Genomic DNA, 14912 nt, shown 5'->3' with positions numbered 1-14912 from the left:
AAAATTCTGGCTGAAACGGGGAAAGAATTTTTGATGAGAGGGCTTCACAGAGCTGTGTTCAAGATGGGCACCATGTAAAGCTGATCTGATTTTCCTGCAAGTCTGAAAAATATTGAAATGAGATGGTTTTTGTTTTTGTTGCAGGAGGAACGAGCGAAAGCAACCCTGTGTTTAGCCCTGCCATCCGAAAACAGCTTCGCAAAACCAGACTCGAGATACTGCACAAAGAATACGAGGTAAGACTACAGCAAAGAGGGGCGGTTCAGAAATATTTTATTGCACGACTGATGTGAGATGGCATATCTCCACCTCCAAAAGTGCTTTTTTTGCAGCAAAGATGTTTAAAAACAAGTTCGCCAAATGTTGGAAATGTAATCAAGGACCGGGCACATACTATCACATGTGGTGGACGTGTCCAAAAAAAAAAAAAAAAAAATTGGACGAAAATGCACACATGGTTAGAAAAAATGTTAAAACAGCGTATAGATCATAAGCCAGAATTGTTTTTGTTAGGCATATTAGCAGAGAAATATGATAAAGGGGATGTATATTTAATATTACATGTCTTGACAGCAGCTAGAATTGTATTTGCACAGCACTGGAAAAATGAGGAAACACCTACAGAAGAAGCAATAATAAAAAAAAAAATATTAGACTGTACAGAAATGGACAGAAGTGACATAGAAGATAAAAGAAAAAGAAGACCCAGACTATTTTCGAAATGGGACTTGTTTTACAAATGGTTAGACAGCAGAGGTAGAAACTAGGAACTGGAAAAATAGTATTGTTAAGCAAATTAACCCACAACTTTCTGAGTGGGGTTGGTGCAGCTCTCCACAGTAATCGATCATGAGGAAAAAATTGCACACAGATTCAAGTGTGTGCTTTGATGTGTGTATTTCTAGGACAGGCGCTCCTCAACTTACAACCGCAACTGGAATCCATTTCGTTGCTAAGCAAGACAATTGTTAAGTGAGTTTTGCCCCATTTGACAGTCCTCCTGGCCACAGTTGTTAAGTGAATCACTGCAGTTGTTAAGTTAGTAACACAATTGTTAAGTGAATCTGGCTTCATAAAGTCACAAAAAGTGATCAGATGACCTCATAAATACAGGCCAGTATCTGAATTTGGATCACATGACCATGGGGAAGCTGCAAAGGTAGTAAGTTTTAAGTCAGGTTTTTTTTTTGTAACTGTAACAAAGTGCTGTTGTAACTACAAATGACCACTAAATGAATGGTTGCAAGTTGAGAACTGCCTGAGCATTCTGGGCTGATAAGAAATGTGTTGGAAGCTTGTTGAAAAATGCTATTTCAGTGTGAAGTATCTTTTTTTAAAAAAAAAAAATAGCAATTATTGGCTAGAACAGAATGATCACTCCAATTATCAGTGGCCCATGTAGTGATTCCCTGAAGGAACTCGGCATATAATTAGTATAGTTTAGAAAAATGCCAAAAAAGCAATAACACCCTGAAACATTTGAACAAAATTGATCTATAGCTGTGGTGAAATCTGAACCGGTTTACTACCGGTTTGCTGGCTACGCGTGGGGGGGGGGGGGATCAGCTGTGGTGCGCAATCTTTTTTTTTACTTTTAAAAGCATTTTTTTTTTACAACCTATTCGGCTAGACTGTGGGGCTATCGGCGGCGATCCTGGAGCCCCAGAATCTCCCGTCCGTTTCGTCGCGACGCCAAGCTCCGCTAGGGATTGTTGCTATCAGTTCTCCGAACCACCCGATCCGGTCCGAACCGGGAGCATTTCACCCCTGATCTATAGGCTGAAATGCTACAAACATTCATCTCCTGATCACCAAATCCAGCAATTTCATCTTTCTTCCATCCTGCCTTCACCTGTCCCGTCCCCCCCCCCAAATACTTCATCAGGTGTGCTTCCATTGTTTTGCTCACTTTCATGCTTTCCTTCTAAATATTTAACAAATTATTCCACGCGAACTATTTGTGTGCCTGCAACACGAGAACTCATCTTTTCCTTGGCACACCCAGCAAACGTATATATTAGATCCGTGATGGCAAACCTATGGCATGTGTGCTCGAAGTGGCACGTGGAGCCATGTCACCTGGCATGCTCAGCGTCGCCTGTTCCTTTTCTGGGTTTCTGGAGTGCATGCATGTTCAACGATCAGCTGGCTTTCATGTGTGTGGCAGTGCCGGAAACTGGAAGAACTGGTCTTCCGTTTTCCTGTGTGATCATGCACACCAGCCAGCGGATTGTCACGTGTGCATGCATGCCAGAAACCCGGAAGACTAGCTGACTGGTATGTGTGTGTGTGCGCCAGAAACCGGAAGTTGATTTTCAGGCACGCGTATGTGCCCTCACTGTATTAGAATAAAAATTAACTTTTATGTCGCCTCAGATCTGAGTGCTTTAAGTCAGGGACAGCGCCAGACAGAGCAACTAATTTTTTTTATTTATTTTATTTTTATTTTTATTTATTTTTATATGCCGCCCTTCTCCGGAGACTCAGGGCGGCTTACAATGCGTTAAGCAATAGGCTTCATACTTTCGTATATTTTATACAAAGTCAGCTTATTGCCCCCACAAATCGGGTCCTCATTTTACCCACCTTAGAAAGGATGGAAGGCTGAGTCGACCTTGAACCTGGTGAGAATTGAACTCGCAGTAATTGCAGGCAGCTGGATGTTAAATGCTGCTTTAGTAGGAGGCATTAGCCTCCTACGCCACTCATCTCCTAAATGAGATTTGCCCTACCCTGCTATCAGAAATAAGATGGTGAGCCAGATGATCCTTTGGTACCATGTTTCCCTGAAAATAAGATGGGTCTTATATTAATTTTTGCTCCCAAAAACCGCATTAGGGCTTATTTTCTGGCTAGGTGTTATTTTGGGGAAGGTACGGTACTACTATGTGTCCGTCTGGCTGATGATCTTTAACTGGGGCTTATTTTGTGTTAGGGTTTATATTATGAAGATCCTGAAAAATGCTTGGGCTTATTTTCTGGTTGGGTCTTATTTTCGGGGGAAACACAGTATGATCCAGCAGAATTGTGTATCCCTTAATGGGATCCACACACACATTCATTTGGTGAAACCCTGAAATCTAGAATAATATTTATCGGATTCTGCACTACGGTTATCCTTCAAAGCTCTCCCTGAGAACTAAATCATTGTGGCTTCACCTGCTTTAAACGGATACTGTTTTATCCGTGATCTCTACTTCACTCTGGACCTTTCTATCCATTAGGATGAGATAGAATCGCTACAGAAAGAGTTGGAAACTCTGAAAGGAGAAAACCTCAGCCTGGAGTCTCAGCTCAAATCTGTCCTGCACCCTGAGACCCTGCAGGTGCCAGAGAGAACCCAGGAGAGTCCAGAGCCTTCGGACAATGAGCACAAAGTGGACGCCGAGACTTTGGCAGCATGGACCCAGAAGCTTCAGGCTGCCAATGACATGTATGAGAAAGTGAAGGAGGACATGGAAAAATTAATGGAGGTAATAATGTCTGTTAATGCCATACATGCATTGATGGTTGTCAGGGCAGGGGTCAAAGAGGATTGTGAAGTCAAATTATCTAAGTGTAATGCCTAAATTTACAAAGCGTACATTGTCTATGTGAAAGGAACGTGGCGGCTCAGTGGCTAAGACGCTGAGTTTGTCGATCGAAAGGTCGGCAATTCAGCAGTTCAAATCCCTAGTGCCGCGTAATGGGGTGAGCTCCCGTTACTTGTCCTAGCTTCTGCCAACCTAGCAGTTCGAAAGCACGTAAAAAATGCAAGTAGAAAAATAGGGACCACCTTTGATGGGAAGGTAACAGCGTTTTGTGCGCCTTTGGCGTTTAGTCATGCCGGCCACATGACCACGGAGATGTCTTCGTACAGCGCTGGCTCTTTGGCTTTGAAACTGAGATGAGCACCGCCCCCTAGAGTCGGGAAGGACTAGCATATATGTGTGAGGGGAACCTTTACCTAATGCTCTATTGATAGTCCCAAAGGTGCTTTTTCAAGAGGCGACTAGATTTCCCTGTTTTTCTTTGAAGACGTTTTGGCTTCTCATCCAAGAAGCTTCTTCAGCTCTGACTGGTTGGAGGGGAAGGGAAGGATTTATACTCCTTGCAGACAGCTGGCCATTTGCTGGACACAGACAAACCTCCCAAGTGGCCGCAACAATTCTCTAAAAAGAATGCAACCCACAACTTCTGAAGACAAGCCTGTGTGAATGTTCTTGAGAGACAGGAGAAGGAAGGGAAGCTGCAGGCCAGGTAACAGAGCGATAAGAGGCAGCCCAACCTTCAAAAGGAATGAGGGTGTGGCAGGCCTCTCCCAAGGGACTTTCCCTAGTTTCTTCAACTGTCAAAGCAAGGAGGAGAAATATACTCAGGCTTGCAAGATTCTGCTACAATAAAGGTGGCATTGGTACTCATGGTTGGTGCATCACCTTGAAGGGCTATAGTACAGCACAGAAAGTAAGCAAAGTAAAGATTCAGGAATGGTTAGTTGAACTTAATGTTCTTTGACCGCAGTCAAATATCCTATTAAACGAAAAACACTCTTGCAAAGTGATGTACTTTTTCTTGCTTTATTGTAAGATCAAGCGGAAATGTTCCTAATGGCCCATAAATAGGACCAGGCACCTCATTGCTAGACAGTTTTCTCTATCCACAGAATTATGTGGCCTCCCTCAGGATCAGGCTAACTGATGCCCTCCAGCTAATTTGAGCTTCGTCTCCTATCGGTTAATAGTTCTCAAAGACCCACGCTAGGAGATTGCATGACCGTTTTACTCCATGATGTCTCAAGAGTGTGAATTACCGTGCCTCTAACTTCTGGCAGCCTTCATTAATAATGTTCTGACCTAGGCTTCTCAAAAGTACGGAGCTTATCCTGTCCCGATAAAACCCCTTTTATTTAGTTTAAAGGGAATTCCTCTCCAGCAAAGTCCCGGCCAACAGTCTTTCCAGAGACTTCACAACTACAGTCCTTTATCAGGCTTGGAGAACTGCCAAGACGATATCTTCCAAATGCCACTCTGTAGCAGACAATACTTGGCATGAAGTCAGGAACAGATCTTCACTCTAATGAATTGAACTAATTGTCTCCTGCAAACTCTCCTCCCCTTTCGCTCCTCTTTATTCTCTATGGGAGGGGCCATTCACCATCCACCTGTGGCTTTACTCCTGAGTTGACCCTTGTTCCTTAGCTGTTCCCTTCTCCTGGCAGCTCTGTGCATGCGCACAATGGGAACAGGCTCCAGCTTTTCTTCTGCCCCACTGATGTCCGACTCTGAAGGCAGCTGACAACTGTCAGACGGCCCTGGTCCCATCTCTGCCTACGATGCAGAGCACTCATCAAAGCCTTCCCCAGACTCCAGGACTGGCCCATGTTCCTCCCCAACTTCCTCACTGTCTGAGTCTGCCAGTAGATGCACTGGCCGCTGGCGGGCCACAACAATTTATTTATTTATTCATTCATTCATTCATTCATTCATTCATTCATTCATTCATTCATTCATTCATTTTATATGCCGCCTCTCTCCGAAGACCCAGGGCGGCTCACAATACACTCAAAAAATCACTATAAAAACACTTAAAAATTAAAAACATTAAAGACATTAAAACCCATTCACACCATTCATGGCCGGATCTCGTCAGATCGCAAAGCGAGATCAACGGCCCCAGGCCTGCCGGAAAAGCCAGGTCTTCACCGCTTTTCGGAAGGCCAATAGGGTGGGGATGGTCCGGACCTCAGGAGGTAACTGGTTCCAGAGAGCTGGGGCAGCCACAGAGAAGGCCCTCCCCTGCGGACCCGCCAGCCGGCATTGTTTAGCTGACGGGACCCAGAGGAGACCAACTCTGTGGGATCTTACCGGTCGCTGGGAGCTATGCGGTAAAATGCTATAATGGCAGAGAAGTTTCAGAGATATCAAGCTCCGGCGATAATTTAAAAACATCGCTACACATTAAACATGAACATTCTGAGAACATTGGAAGATGCTACATAGCTTCCTGTTGGCATCACAGGAGAATTTCATACATTGCAAAGATGAACTGCAGGTGAGAAATTTATCTGTTCCCCCTGTATAGTATTTAGTTTATTCAAAGAAAATTAAAATGCAATACAACAAAGTATATATAAAAAAATACTTTTAAATGAAAAAAAAAGAAAACAATATAACAAACAAGAAAAAGAAAGAAAAGGTGTCTTAAAAAAAAAGACTAACACCTATCCACATAATGTCCTCCCTGGCTGAATGTTGATTGATATAATACAACAATGTTAGTTTCCCACCCCTTAGGGAGCAGGCCAAAAGAATTGTAAGCTACTAAATCTTACAAATGGTTAGCCTGTCATCTATATAATCACAACATAGATAAGAGGAAAAACAACGATTAATATATAATAGTAATAAAAATATTAATTTTTGTCTGAAATGGTACAGGGTCTTCTGCTTGAGCAGAGGGTTGGATTAGAAGACCTCCAAGCTCCCTTCCCCCTCTGTTGTCTTGTTATATTCTGTATACATGTCACAAACGCCTGAAGGTTTATTTCCTCGTCAACCACCTGAAGGAAAACGTTGACTATCAGAATCACTTGCCTGTTTTGTCTACGGACCCTTTATTTTTGCCAATCCAGGAGCTGCTAATTGCTTTAGGCTGTTTTCCTTTTTCAGTATCGATGACCAGATTTCCTTTCAAGGATTCCAATAATCTATGGTGTATCTGGCTGAGGACCTCTTGTTTTGCAGATGTCATCTCACTGGCTCAGAGGCAGAGGCCCTCCCAGCCTTTCTAGGGCTAACCAATAATTTGTGTGATTTGATTTACTGGAACAGGGCCCTTGCGTCCTAGTGATTTAAAAGGGACATTTTAGGGTTTAAAAGAATCTGCCCTAAAGCCTTTCATTTTGTTTGAGGGAGGGAGGGAGGGGAGGGAAGGGAGGGAGGGAGGAAGGAAGGGAAGGGAAGGGAGAGAGGGAGGGAGGGGAGGGAATGGGAGGGAGGAAGGGGAAGGGAGGGAGGAAGGAAAGAGGAGGGAGAGAAAAGGGTGGAAGGAAGGGAAGGGAGGGAAGCGAGGGAGGGAAGAAGGAAGGAAGGGGAGGGAAGGGAAGGGAGGGGAGGGAGGGAGGAAGGGGAAGGAAGGAAGGGGAGAGAAAGAAGGGAGGGGGAAAGGGGAGGGAGGGAGGAAGGAAAGGGGAGGGAGAGAAAAGGGTGGAGGGAAGGGAAGGGAGGGAAGAAGAAAGGAAGGGGAGGAAAGGGAAGGGAGGGGAGGGAGGGAGGAAGGGGAAGGAAGGAAGGGGAGAGAAAGAAGGGAGGGGGAAAGGGGAGGGAGAAAAGGGTGGGGGGAGGGGAGGGAAGCGAGGGAGGGAGAAAGGAAGGAAGGGAAGGGAGGGGGGAGGGGGGAGGAAGGAAGTGGAAGGGAGGAAGGAAGGAAGGGGAGAGAAGGGAGGGGGGAAAGGGGAGGGAGGGAGGAAGGAAGGGGAAGGGAGGAAGGAAGGAAGGGGAGAGAAGGGAGGGAGGGGGAAAGGGGAGGGAGGGATGGGGAAAGGTGAGGGAGAGAGAAAAGGGTGGGGGAGGGGAGGGAAGCAAGGGAGGAAGGAAGGAAGGGGAGGGAATGGGAGGGAGGAAAGGGGAGGGAGAAGAAAAGGGTGGAGGGAGCGGAGGGGAGGGGAGGGAAGCAAGGGAGGGAGAAAGGAAGGAAGGGGAGGGAGGGGAGGGAGGAAGGAAGGGGAGGGAACCAAGGAAGGAAGGAAGGAAATGTAGGGTCCCAGCATGCCATCATGAACTAAAACAATCATGCGCCAAAACCCAAGAACATCAAAATTTGACAAATTGGTAAAATTATCAAGAACCAAGGCATAACCTTCCATGTTCAAGAGCACTCTCTGCTTGTAATAATATTTCATGACAAGACTGATGAAAACAGCTACACCGAATCAAATTCATTTAGGTTATCAAAAGGAACGTTGTGTCTATGTGTGTGAAGCATTTAACACTTGGTTAGTTCCCTTCCTTTTTCAACAATGAGAAAACTACAAGACAACTTTTGGTAACTAAAAGATTACTAAATTAGATCATCCCTCTGCTTAAATTAGTTGGGAAGATATTGTTGATCTAAATAGTTGTGCCAGGATTGAGTACAAGTAGTCCTTCAATTATCACCATTCATTTCGTGGCCGTTTGAAATTACAATGGCATTGAAAAAAGTGACTTAGAACTGGTCCCTACACTTACAACTGCTCCAGCATCTCCATGATCATGTGATTAAAATTTGGGTGCAAGGCAACTAGCTTGTACAGGTGGTCCTTTATATCCAAAATATCCTTAGAACAAACGACATGAAATCCATGTATTCCTCATCTCTGGGATACCTGTCAATCAGAATAGAGCTGGAAGGGACCTTGGAGGTCTTCTAGTCTAACCTCCTGCTCAAGCAGGAGACTCTATATAGTTTGAGACAAGTGGCCGTCCAGTCTTAAAAGCCTCCAGTGATGAAGCACCCACAACTTCTGAAGGCAACTTCTGTTCCACTGGTTACTTGTTCTCACTGTTAGGAAGCTTCTCCTCAATTCCAGGTTGCTTCTCTCCTTGATTAGTTTCCATCCATTGTTTCTTGTCTTGCCTTCTGGTGCTTTGGAAACTAAGTTGGCCCCCTCTTCTTTATGGCAGCCCCTCAAACACTGGAATACTGCTCTCATGTACCCCCTAGTCCTTCTTTCCTCTAGACTAGCCAAACCCAAATCCTGCAACCGTTCTTCCTATGTTTTACTTCGCTTAATAGATTAGCCCAATGGAAAGCAGCTTTCCCCTAAAATAAGACACCCCTGATAATAAGCCCAATCGGACTTTTGAGTGCATGCACTAAAATAAGCCCCTCCCTGAAAATAAGCCCTCCCCAAAAATATTTAAATGCATGCACAGCCAATCCCCGCCATTTCCTCTGGTTTCCTCCACGCGCCCCAAAATAATAAGACCTCCGCAAAAATAAGGCCAAGCGCTTATTTTGTGGTTCAAAAAATATAAGACAGGGTCTTCTTTTTGGGGAAAGACGGTATGTTTTAGCCAAGTCTCTTATCTGGACTTTATTGTATTTTTTTAAAAAAAAAGTTTTATTCACCGGGTCACAGGATTTGTCAATGACTTGGCTTGTCAAAAGGCATCCTTCCAGACATGTTGCCCAAGTAAAATGGCAAACAAATGATTGTCATGAGTTTTGTTCTGTCTATGTTGGTGTGTTGTAGATGTGTATATCTATCTATCTATCTGTCTCTTTAAAAAGAAAGTCTATGCCACTGAGTAATCTTTGTCCGCTTGGAAGAACATAGAAGTTGTTCAAGATTCATTTTGCTGATACCTGCACACCGCCATGTCAATCCATTTAAAGAATTTAGTCGTGGAGTGGAGGCAGGAAACATTGAATTGCCATTAGTATATCTCCTTTAATGACCGTCAGGTTGAACTAACACAGCTCTTGTTTATTTCCCTGGATAGCAGCCTCGCGGCGTGTTTTGGAATTATGAATTAAAAATGCCTGTTCTCTTGTCAGTTTCCGCCTGCCCGTCTCCCAGGGTAATTTTTAAGTGGTGCCTCTGTTGGACGGGGGATCTCTAGGAGCAGCGAACCGGCCTCGGCCATCGCTGTTGTTACCTTTACATCTTCCTTTCTTCTTAAAACCAGGCCTGGTTTGAATAGATGTGAGTTTTTGTTGACGTTGTTAATAATTTTACTTCCACGTAGGTGAATAAGAAACTGAGGCTTGAAAACGGTAGCCTTGCGAGGGAGAACTTGCAGCTCAAGGCTGAGGTTGGAAGCCGGTCGCCCCAGAGGTATGTAAATATTTAAAACCTTTCCATGCATTTTTCATGGGGCTGGGCTTAACTCTTGGCGGGCCAAAGGGGAAGGTGCAATGAAGTGAATTGAAGCCAAAATGAATTCTAGGCAATTCCTCCTCTTTGCAGGTTTGTAGGCCTCTTACAAGGATTGGCCCAGGTTTGTTTCAGATGCATTTTTTAAAAATAATAAAATAAAATAATAAAATAAAATAAAATAAAATAAAATAAAATAAAATAAAATAAAATAAAATAAAATAAAATAAAATAAAATAAAATAAAATAAAATAAAATAAAATAAAATAAAATAAAAATATAATAATATAAAATAATATAAAATAAAATAATAAAATAATAAAATAATAAAATAAAATAAAATAATAAAATAAAATAATAAAATAAAATAAAATAAAATAAAATAATAAATAAAATAAAATAATAAAATAATAAAATAAAATAAAATAATAAAATAAAATAAAATAAAATAATAAAATAAAATAAAATAAAATAAAATAAAATAAAATAAATAAAATAAAATATGGACCGTGACTGTTTGATCACTAACTTCTCCTCCCCAACTCCTTCTGTGCACTTCTGTGCTTTCAATACAGAAGAGGCTTATTTTTATATAAGCATATTGCACCTTGCTTTCGTTGAAAAACAATTGCTAAATCTGTATACATGGCAGTATATATGGACTCTGCCAAATTCTGCAACTTTGGAAAGACATAGCTTTTTTTTTAAGTTAACTTCCATTTTTAGGAATGACAAATTAGTAATAAATCACAAGGTTGGATGTTTTGGCCATTTGTCCTTTCCTACCGTGTTTCCCCTAAAATAAGACCCTGTCTTATATTTTTTTGAACCCTAAAATAAGCGCTTGGCCTTATTGCCATGCGCTCAAAAGCCCGATTGGGCTGATTATCAGGGGATGTCTTATTTTGGGGAAAACAGGGTAGTAGATGTGCCGCTTGCAATTTAACTCATCCACCAACTCTGATCTTAAGCATATAGAAAAGAAGCTGAGGGAAATAAGTAATAGATCAAGAAAAGGAACGGCATAACTCAACACACATAAATTGAGTGAAGAACTCGGGGCCAGGGTGGGGCAAGTCTTGCTTGAGAGAGAATCCCAGAACTGGAACATTAGAACTACCGTACTTTTCGGAGTATAAGATGCACTCCCCCCCCCCCAGAAGAGGGTGGAAATGTCGGTGTGTCTTATACACCGAATACAGCCATTTTTGGCCTCCCAAAACCCTGCCCCGCGCTTCCCGTTTTTGCCAAAATCAGGCCCATTTTTCATAAAAAAGGGGCCTACAGAGGGTTTGGGAGGCCTGCAGAGTGGGACTGGGGAGGGCAAAAATGCGATGCATAGGGGGTTGGGAGGCCAAAAACAGGCCTGTTTTTCACAAAAATGAGGCGCGCAGAAGGTTTGGGAGGCCTTCAGAGTGCTCCTGGGGGCTGGGGAGGGCAAAAACGCACCCGTTTTTGTGAAAAACGGGCCCATCTTTGGCCTCCCAAACCCCCCACGTGTCATGTTTTTGCCCTACCCAGCCCCCAGGAGTACTCTGAAGGCCTCCCAAACACCCTGTACATCCTGTTTTTGTGAAAAATGGGCCCATTTTCTGCACAAACAGGACGCTCAGAGGGTTTGGGAGGCCTGCAGAGTGCTCCTGGGGGCCGGGGAGGGCAAAAACCTTTTTTTTCCCCCTTGTTTTCCTCTTCAAAATCTTGGTGCGTTTTATACTTCGGTGGGTCTTATAGTCTGAAAATTACGGTAGGTAAGATCAAGAAAAGGAACGGCATAACTCAACACACATAAATTGAGTGAAGAACTCAGGGCCAGGGTGGGGGCAAGTCTTGCTTGAGAGAGAATCCCAGAACTAGAATATTAGAACTAGAAACATCTTTCTGGTTCTTCACTCAAGTGGGCTTTCTAGAGAAGATTAGCCTTGACTTCAGTTCATAACATCGGAAGGGACCATGGAGAACATCATTTGTAAGGGATATTTAATCAGGAAGCAGGTAGGGCATCAACCTGTAGCTCCCAGATGCTTCTCAAATCCCACTAGAATATTTTATTTTTATTTATTTTATTAGTTCAATTTATATGCCTCCCTCCTCCGAAGACTCAGGGTGGCTTACAATGCACTTATAGCAATAGCCTTCATTCTTTTTGTACATTTATTTATTTATTTTATTTTATTCAATTTGTATACCGCCCTTCTCCTAGTGGACTCAGGGCGGTGCACTGCCAGAACTAAAACACATCCCAATACAAAATTTAAATTTTTTAAAAGAATTACATGACTTTGGCCCAGAATTTAAAACATTCAAACTAAAACCCATTGACAATTTAAAAAGCTAAAAAAAAAAGGGGGGGGGTGTTTCACGCCAGCCCTGCTTGATGGAAAAGAAAAGTTTTTAGGGCACGGCAAAAGACTCGGAGATCTGATATCCTTCATATCTCCGGGGGCAAATCGTTCCACAGGGCAGGAGCTGCCACAGAGAAGGCCCTCCCCCTGGGGGTCGCCAGCCGACATTGCCTTGCTGACGGCACCCTGAGGAGTCCCTCTCTGTGGGAGCATACTGGTCGGTGGGAGGCTATATACCTGCTTATTAGGGCTTTTGGCCCCCCATAAGCGGTGTTTCTAAAAAGTCAGCTTATTGCCCCCACAATCCGGGTCCTCAATTTACCTACCTCGGAAGGATGGAAGGCTGAGTCAACCTTGAGCCTGGTGAGATTTGAACTCGCACTAATTGCAGGCAGCTGGCAGCTAAGGGCTACATAACAGCACTTAGTCCGCTGCACCACCAAGGCTCTTATATATGTGACCTCACCACTTCCCACAGCAATAACTTTCTATTTTTCAAAAGAGTTTTCAATTTCACTCATCCACCAACTCTAATCGTAAGCATATAGAAAACAAACGGAGGGAAAAATAGATAAGGTCAAGAAAGGGAACATCAAAACTCAACACACATAAATTAAGTGAAGAACTCCGGGTCAGGGTGGGGCAGGTCTGGTTTGCCAGAGAATCCCATCAGAAGAACATTAGAACTGTTGTGGCTCCGTTGCCTGAGCCTGGGCTATCGACAGATGCAGACTCTGAGAGTGAGGGAGAGGAGTTGGCAAGGCCTCCCTCTCCAGGACCCTCCTCTCTGGCAATGCCTCCGGAGGACACTGAAGGCCAAAAGATAGGCTCAGAGCCAAGCACGTCCCCACAGCCACAGGTGGACAGCGACAAAGAAGATAAGTGCTGGCTGGACCCTCGACAGAGGCACAGGGAGAAGCGTGCGCAGCAGAGGGGAAGGCATGCCAGAGATTAGCTGAGTCACTGGACCACACCCCATAGGGTATAAATGTGGGTGTGGTGGCCGGTTCAGTTTGTGACGAGCAAAAACTGGAAATAACCCATGATCTCTGTGTTACTGGACTGCCTGCTTTATCAGACTGCATTTGGATTAATCCTTGTATTGTTGAAACTCTGCCTGTTTTATCGGAATGCTTGCAGTCTAATCTGTGTTTTGTGTGAGTAAAGTCTGAATTGGCAGCTAGCCACTGGGTTGCTGCCAACTTTACCTTCAAAGAGTTTTGTCATGTGGCTTATTAACTCTGGGCTGTCTGTGGGGGTGCGTGTGTGGTACGGGGACAGAACAAGAACTAGAACTTCTTTCTGGTTCTTCACCCAAATGGGCTTTTTAGAGAAGATTAGCCTTGACCTCCGTTCATAACATGGGAAAGGACCGTGGGGAACATAATTTGTGCACTCAGTAAAGGATATTTAATCAGGATGCAGCTAGCGCACGGGTGTCAAACTCAATGTCAGGTTTTCAGGCCGTCTTCAAATAAGTCTTTTTTGAAACAAGCTTCCATTTTATTTAGCACGGCAACTTTTTCACTGACTCCATGCAGCCAGCACTGCCGTGCTGACCCAAAATCCCTCCTCTTCCTTTCCCCACTCCTCTGCATTCATTGGCCATCTTCCCAATCATTCACCCCTAATCTACTGCTCCAATTCAAAGAATTTCCCCCCTCCCATCCATCTCCTAGGGGACATTATCTCCAGCTAAAATAAGTAGGTGAAAGGCAACCGTCCTGTTGCAGACACTTGCGTTCTCCTTCTCATGTCAGCACTAGGATAAATGCATCTTGACGTGCTGACACTCAATTTCATTGAGGGTTGCGTTTGACCTCAAAGGGCCAGGTGGGCATGGCCAGTGGGGGCATGGCCAACTCAACATCACCTGTGTCGGGGGCGCCTGTGATGGCCCAGGCGGGACTGGTGGGATCCATTTTCTCTGCGGAGGAAGACGAAACCGCTAAACTCTTACCCTCCAGGGGAGCCTCGCTGTCCCTCTCAGGCCATGGGGAGGACCTCCAGACAGTGGCTCAGGTTGTCCAGATCCCTAGGCAGCAGAGGGCAAGTGCCCAGCCTGGCCCTCGATTTCCCAGGGCATTGAGACCCCCTCAGCCCAGCCCCGCTTCCCCTTTCTTGCTACCGTTCTTAAGTGAATCACTGTAGCTGTTGTTAGTAACCTGAATCTGGCTTCCCCATTGATTTTGCTTGTCGGAAGGTCCCAAAAGGTGATCCCATGACCCTGGAGTGCTACAACTGTCATAAGTATGAGACAGCTGCCAAGCATCTGAATTTTGACCGTGTGACCCTGGGGACGCTGCAATGGCTCTAAATGTGAAAAATGGTCATAAGTCAATTTTTTTCCAGTGACGACGTAACTTTGAATGGTCACTAAATGAACTATTGTAATTCAAGGACTACATGTATGTGTGTATGTATGTGTCTGTATATGTGGGCGGGTAGGTAGGTAAGTAGGTAGGTAGATGAAAGCAGAAGGTATGCAAGGAATTTTCTTTTAACATTACAGCCCTGTTATAGTGAATGAACAAGAGATATTTTTCAGAGCAACCTATAATTGTTCCAAAATGAATCTTCCTTTTTAAAAAGAAAGGAGGAGGAAAAAAAAAAACTGAGCCCTTCTAAAGGATGGTGACAATTACTGAATTTCATATTGGCATTTTTATATTTGACAAGGTGACATTGCGGATGAAATGTATATTGTAAAATGCGGCTTGGGCTGTAAGAAT

The 14912-nt window shown here is 43.9% G+C and overlaps 1 protein-coding gene across 1 annotated transcript in view; it reads left to right on the top strand.

Annotated features, from left to right (window-relative positions):
* The window catches only part of OBI1 (ORC ubiquitin ligase 1), a 45999-nt gene that overhangs the window by 23767 nt on the left and 7320 nt on the right, over window positions 1-14912 (top strand). Inside the window, exons 3-5 of the mRNA XM_070943115.1 lie at window positions 145-236; window positions 3225-3473; window positions 9711-9799. Of these exons, the coding sequence (XP_070799216.1) occupies window positions 145-236; window positions 3225-3473; window positions 9711-9799 (430 nt within the window). The remainder of the gene's footprint in view (window positions 1-144; window positions 237-3224; window positions 3474-9710; window positions 9800-14912) is intronic.

This window comes from Pituophis catenifer, unplaced genomic scaffold, assembly GCF_029215685.1.
Source record: "Pituophis catenifer annectens isolate HBS135680 unplaced genomic scaffold, rPitCat1.0.hap2 SCAF_4, whole genome shotgun sequence".
In the NCBI taxonomy this organism is placed as follows: domain Eukaryota; kingdom Metazoa; phylum Chordata; class Lepidosauria; order Squamata; family Colubridae; genus Pituophis; species Pituophis catenifer.
This window is presented reverse-complemented; position numbering and strand designations above follow the sequence as displayed.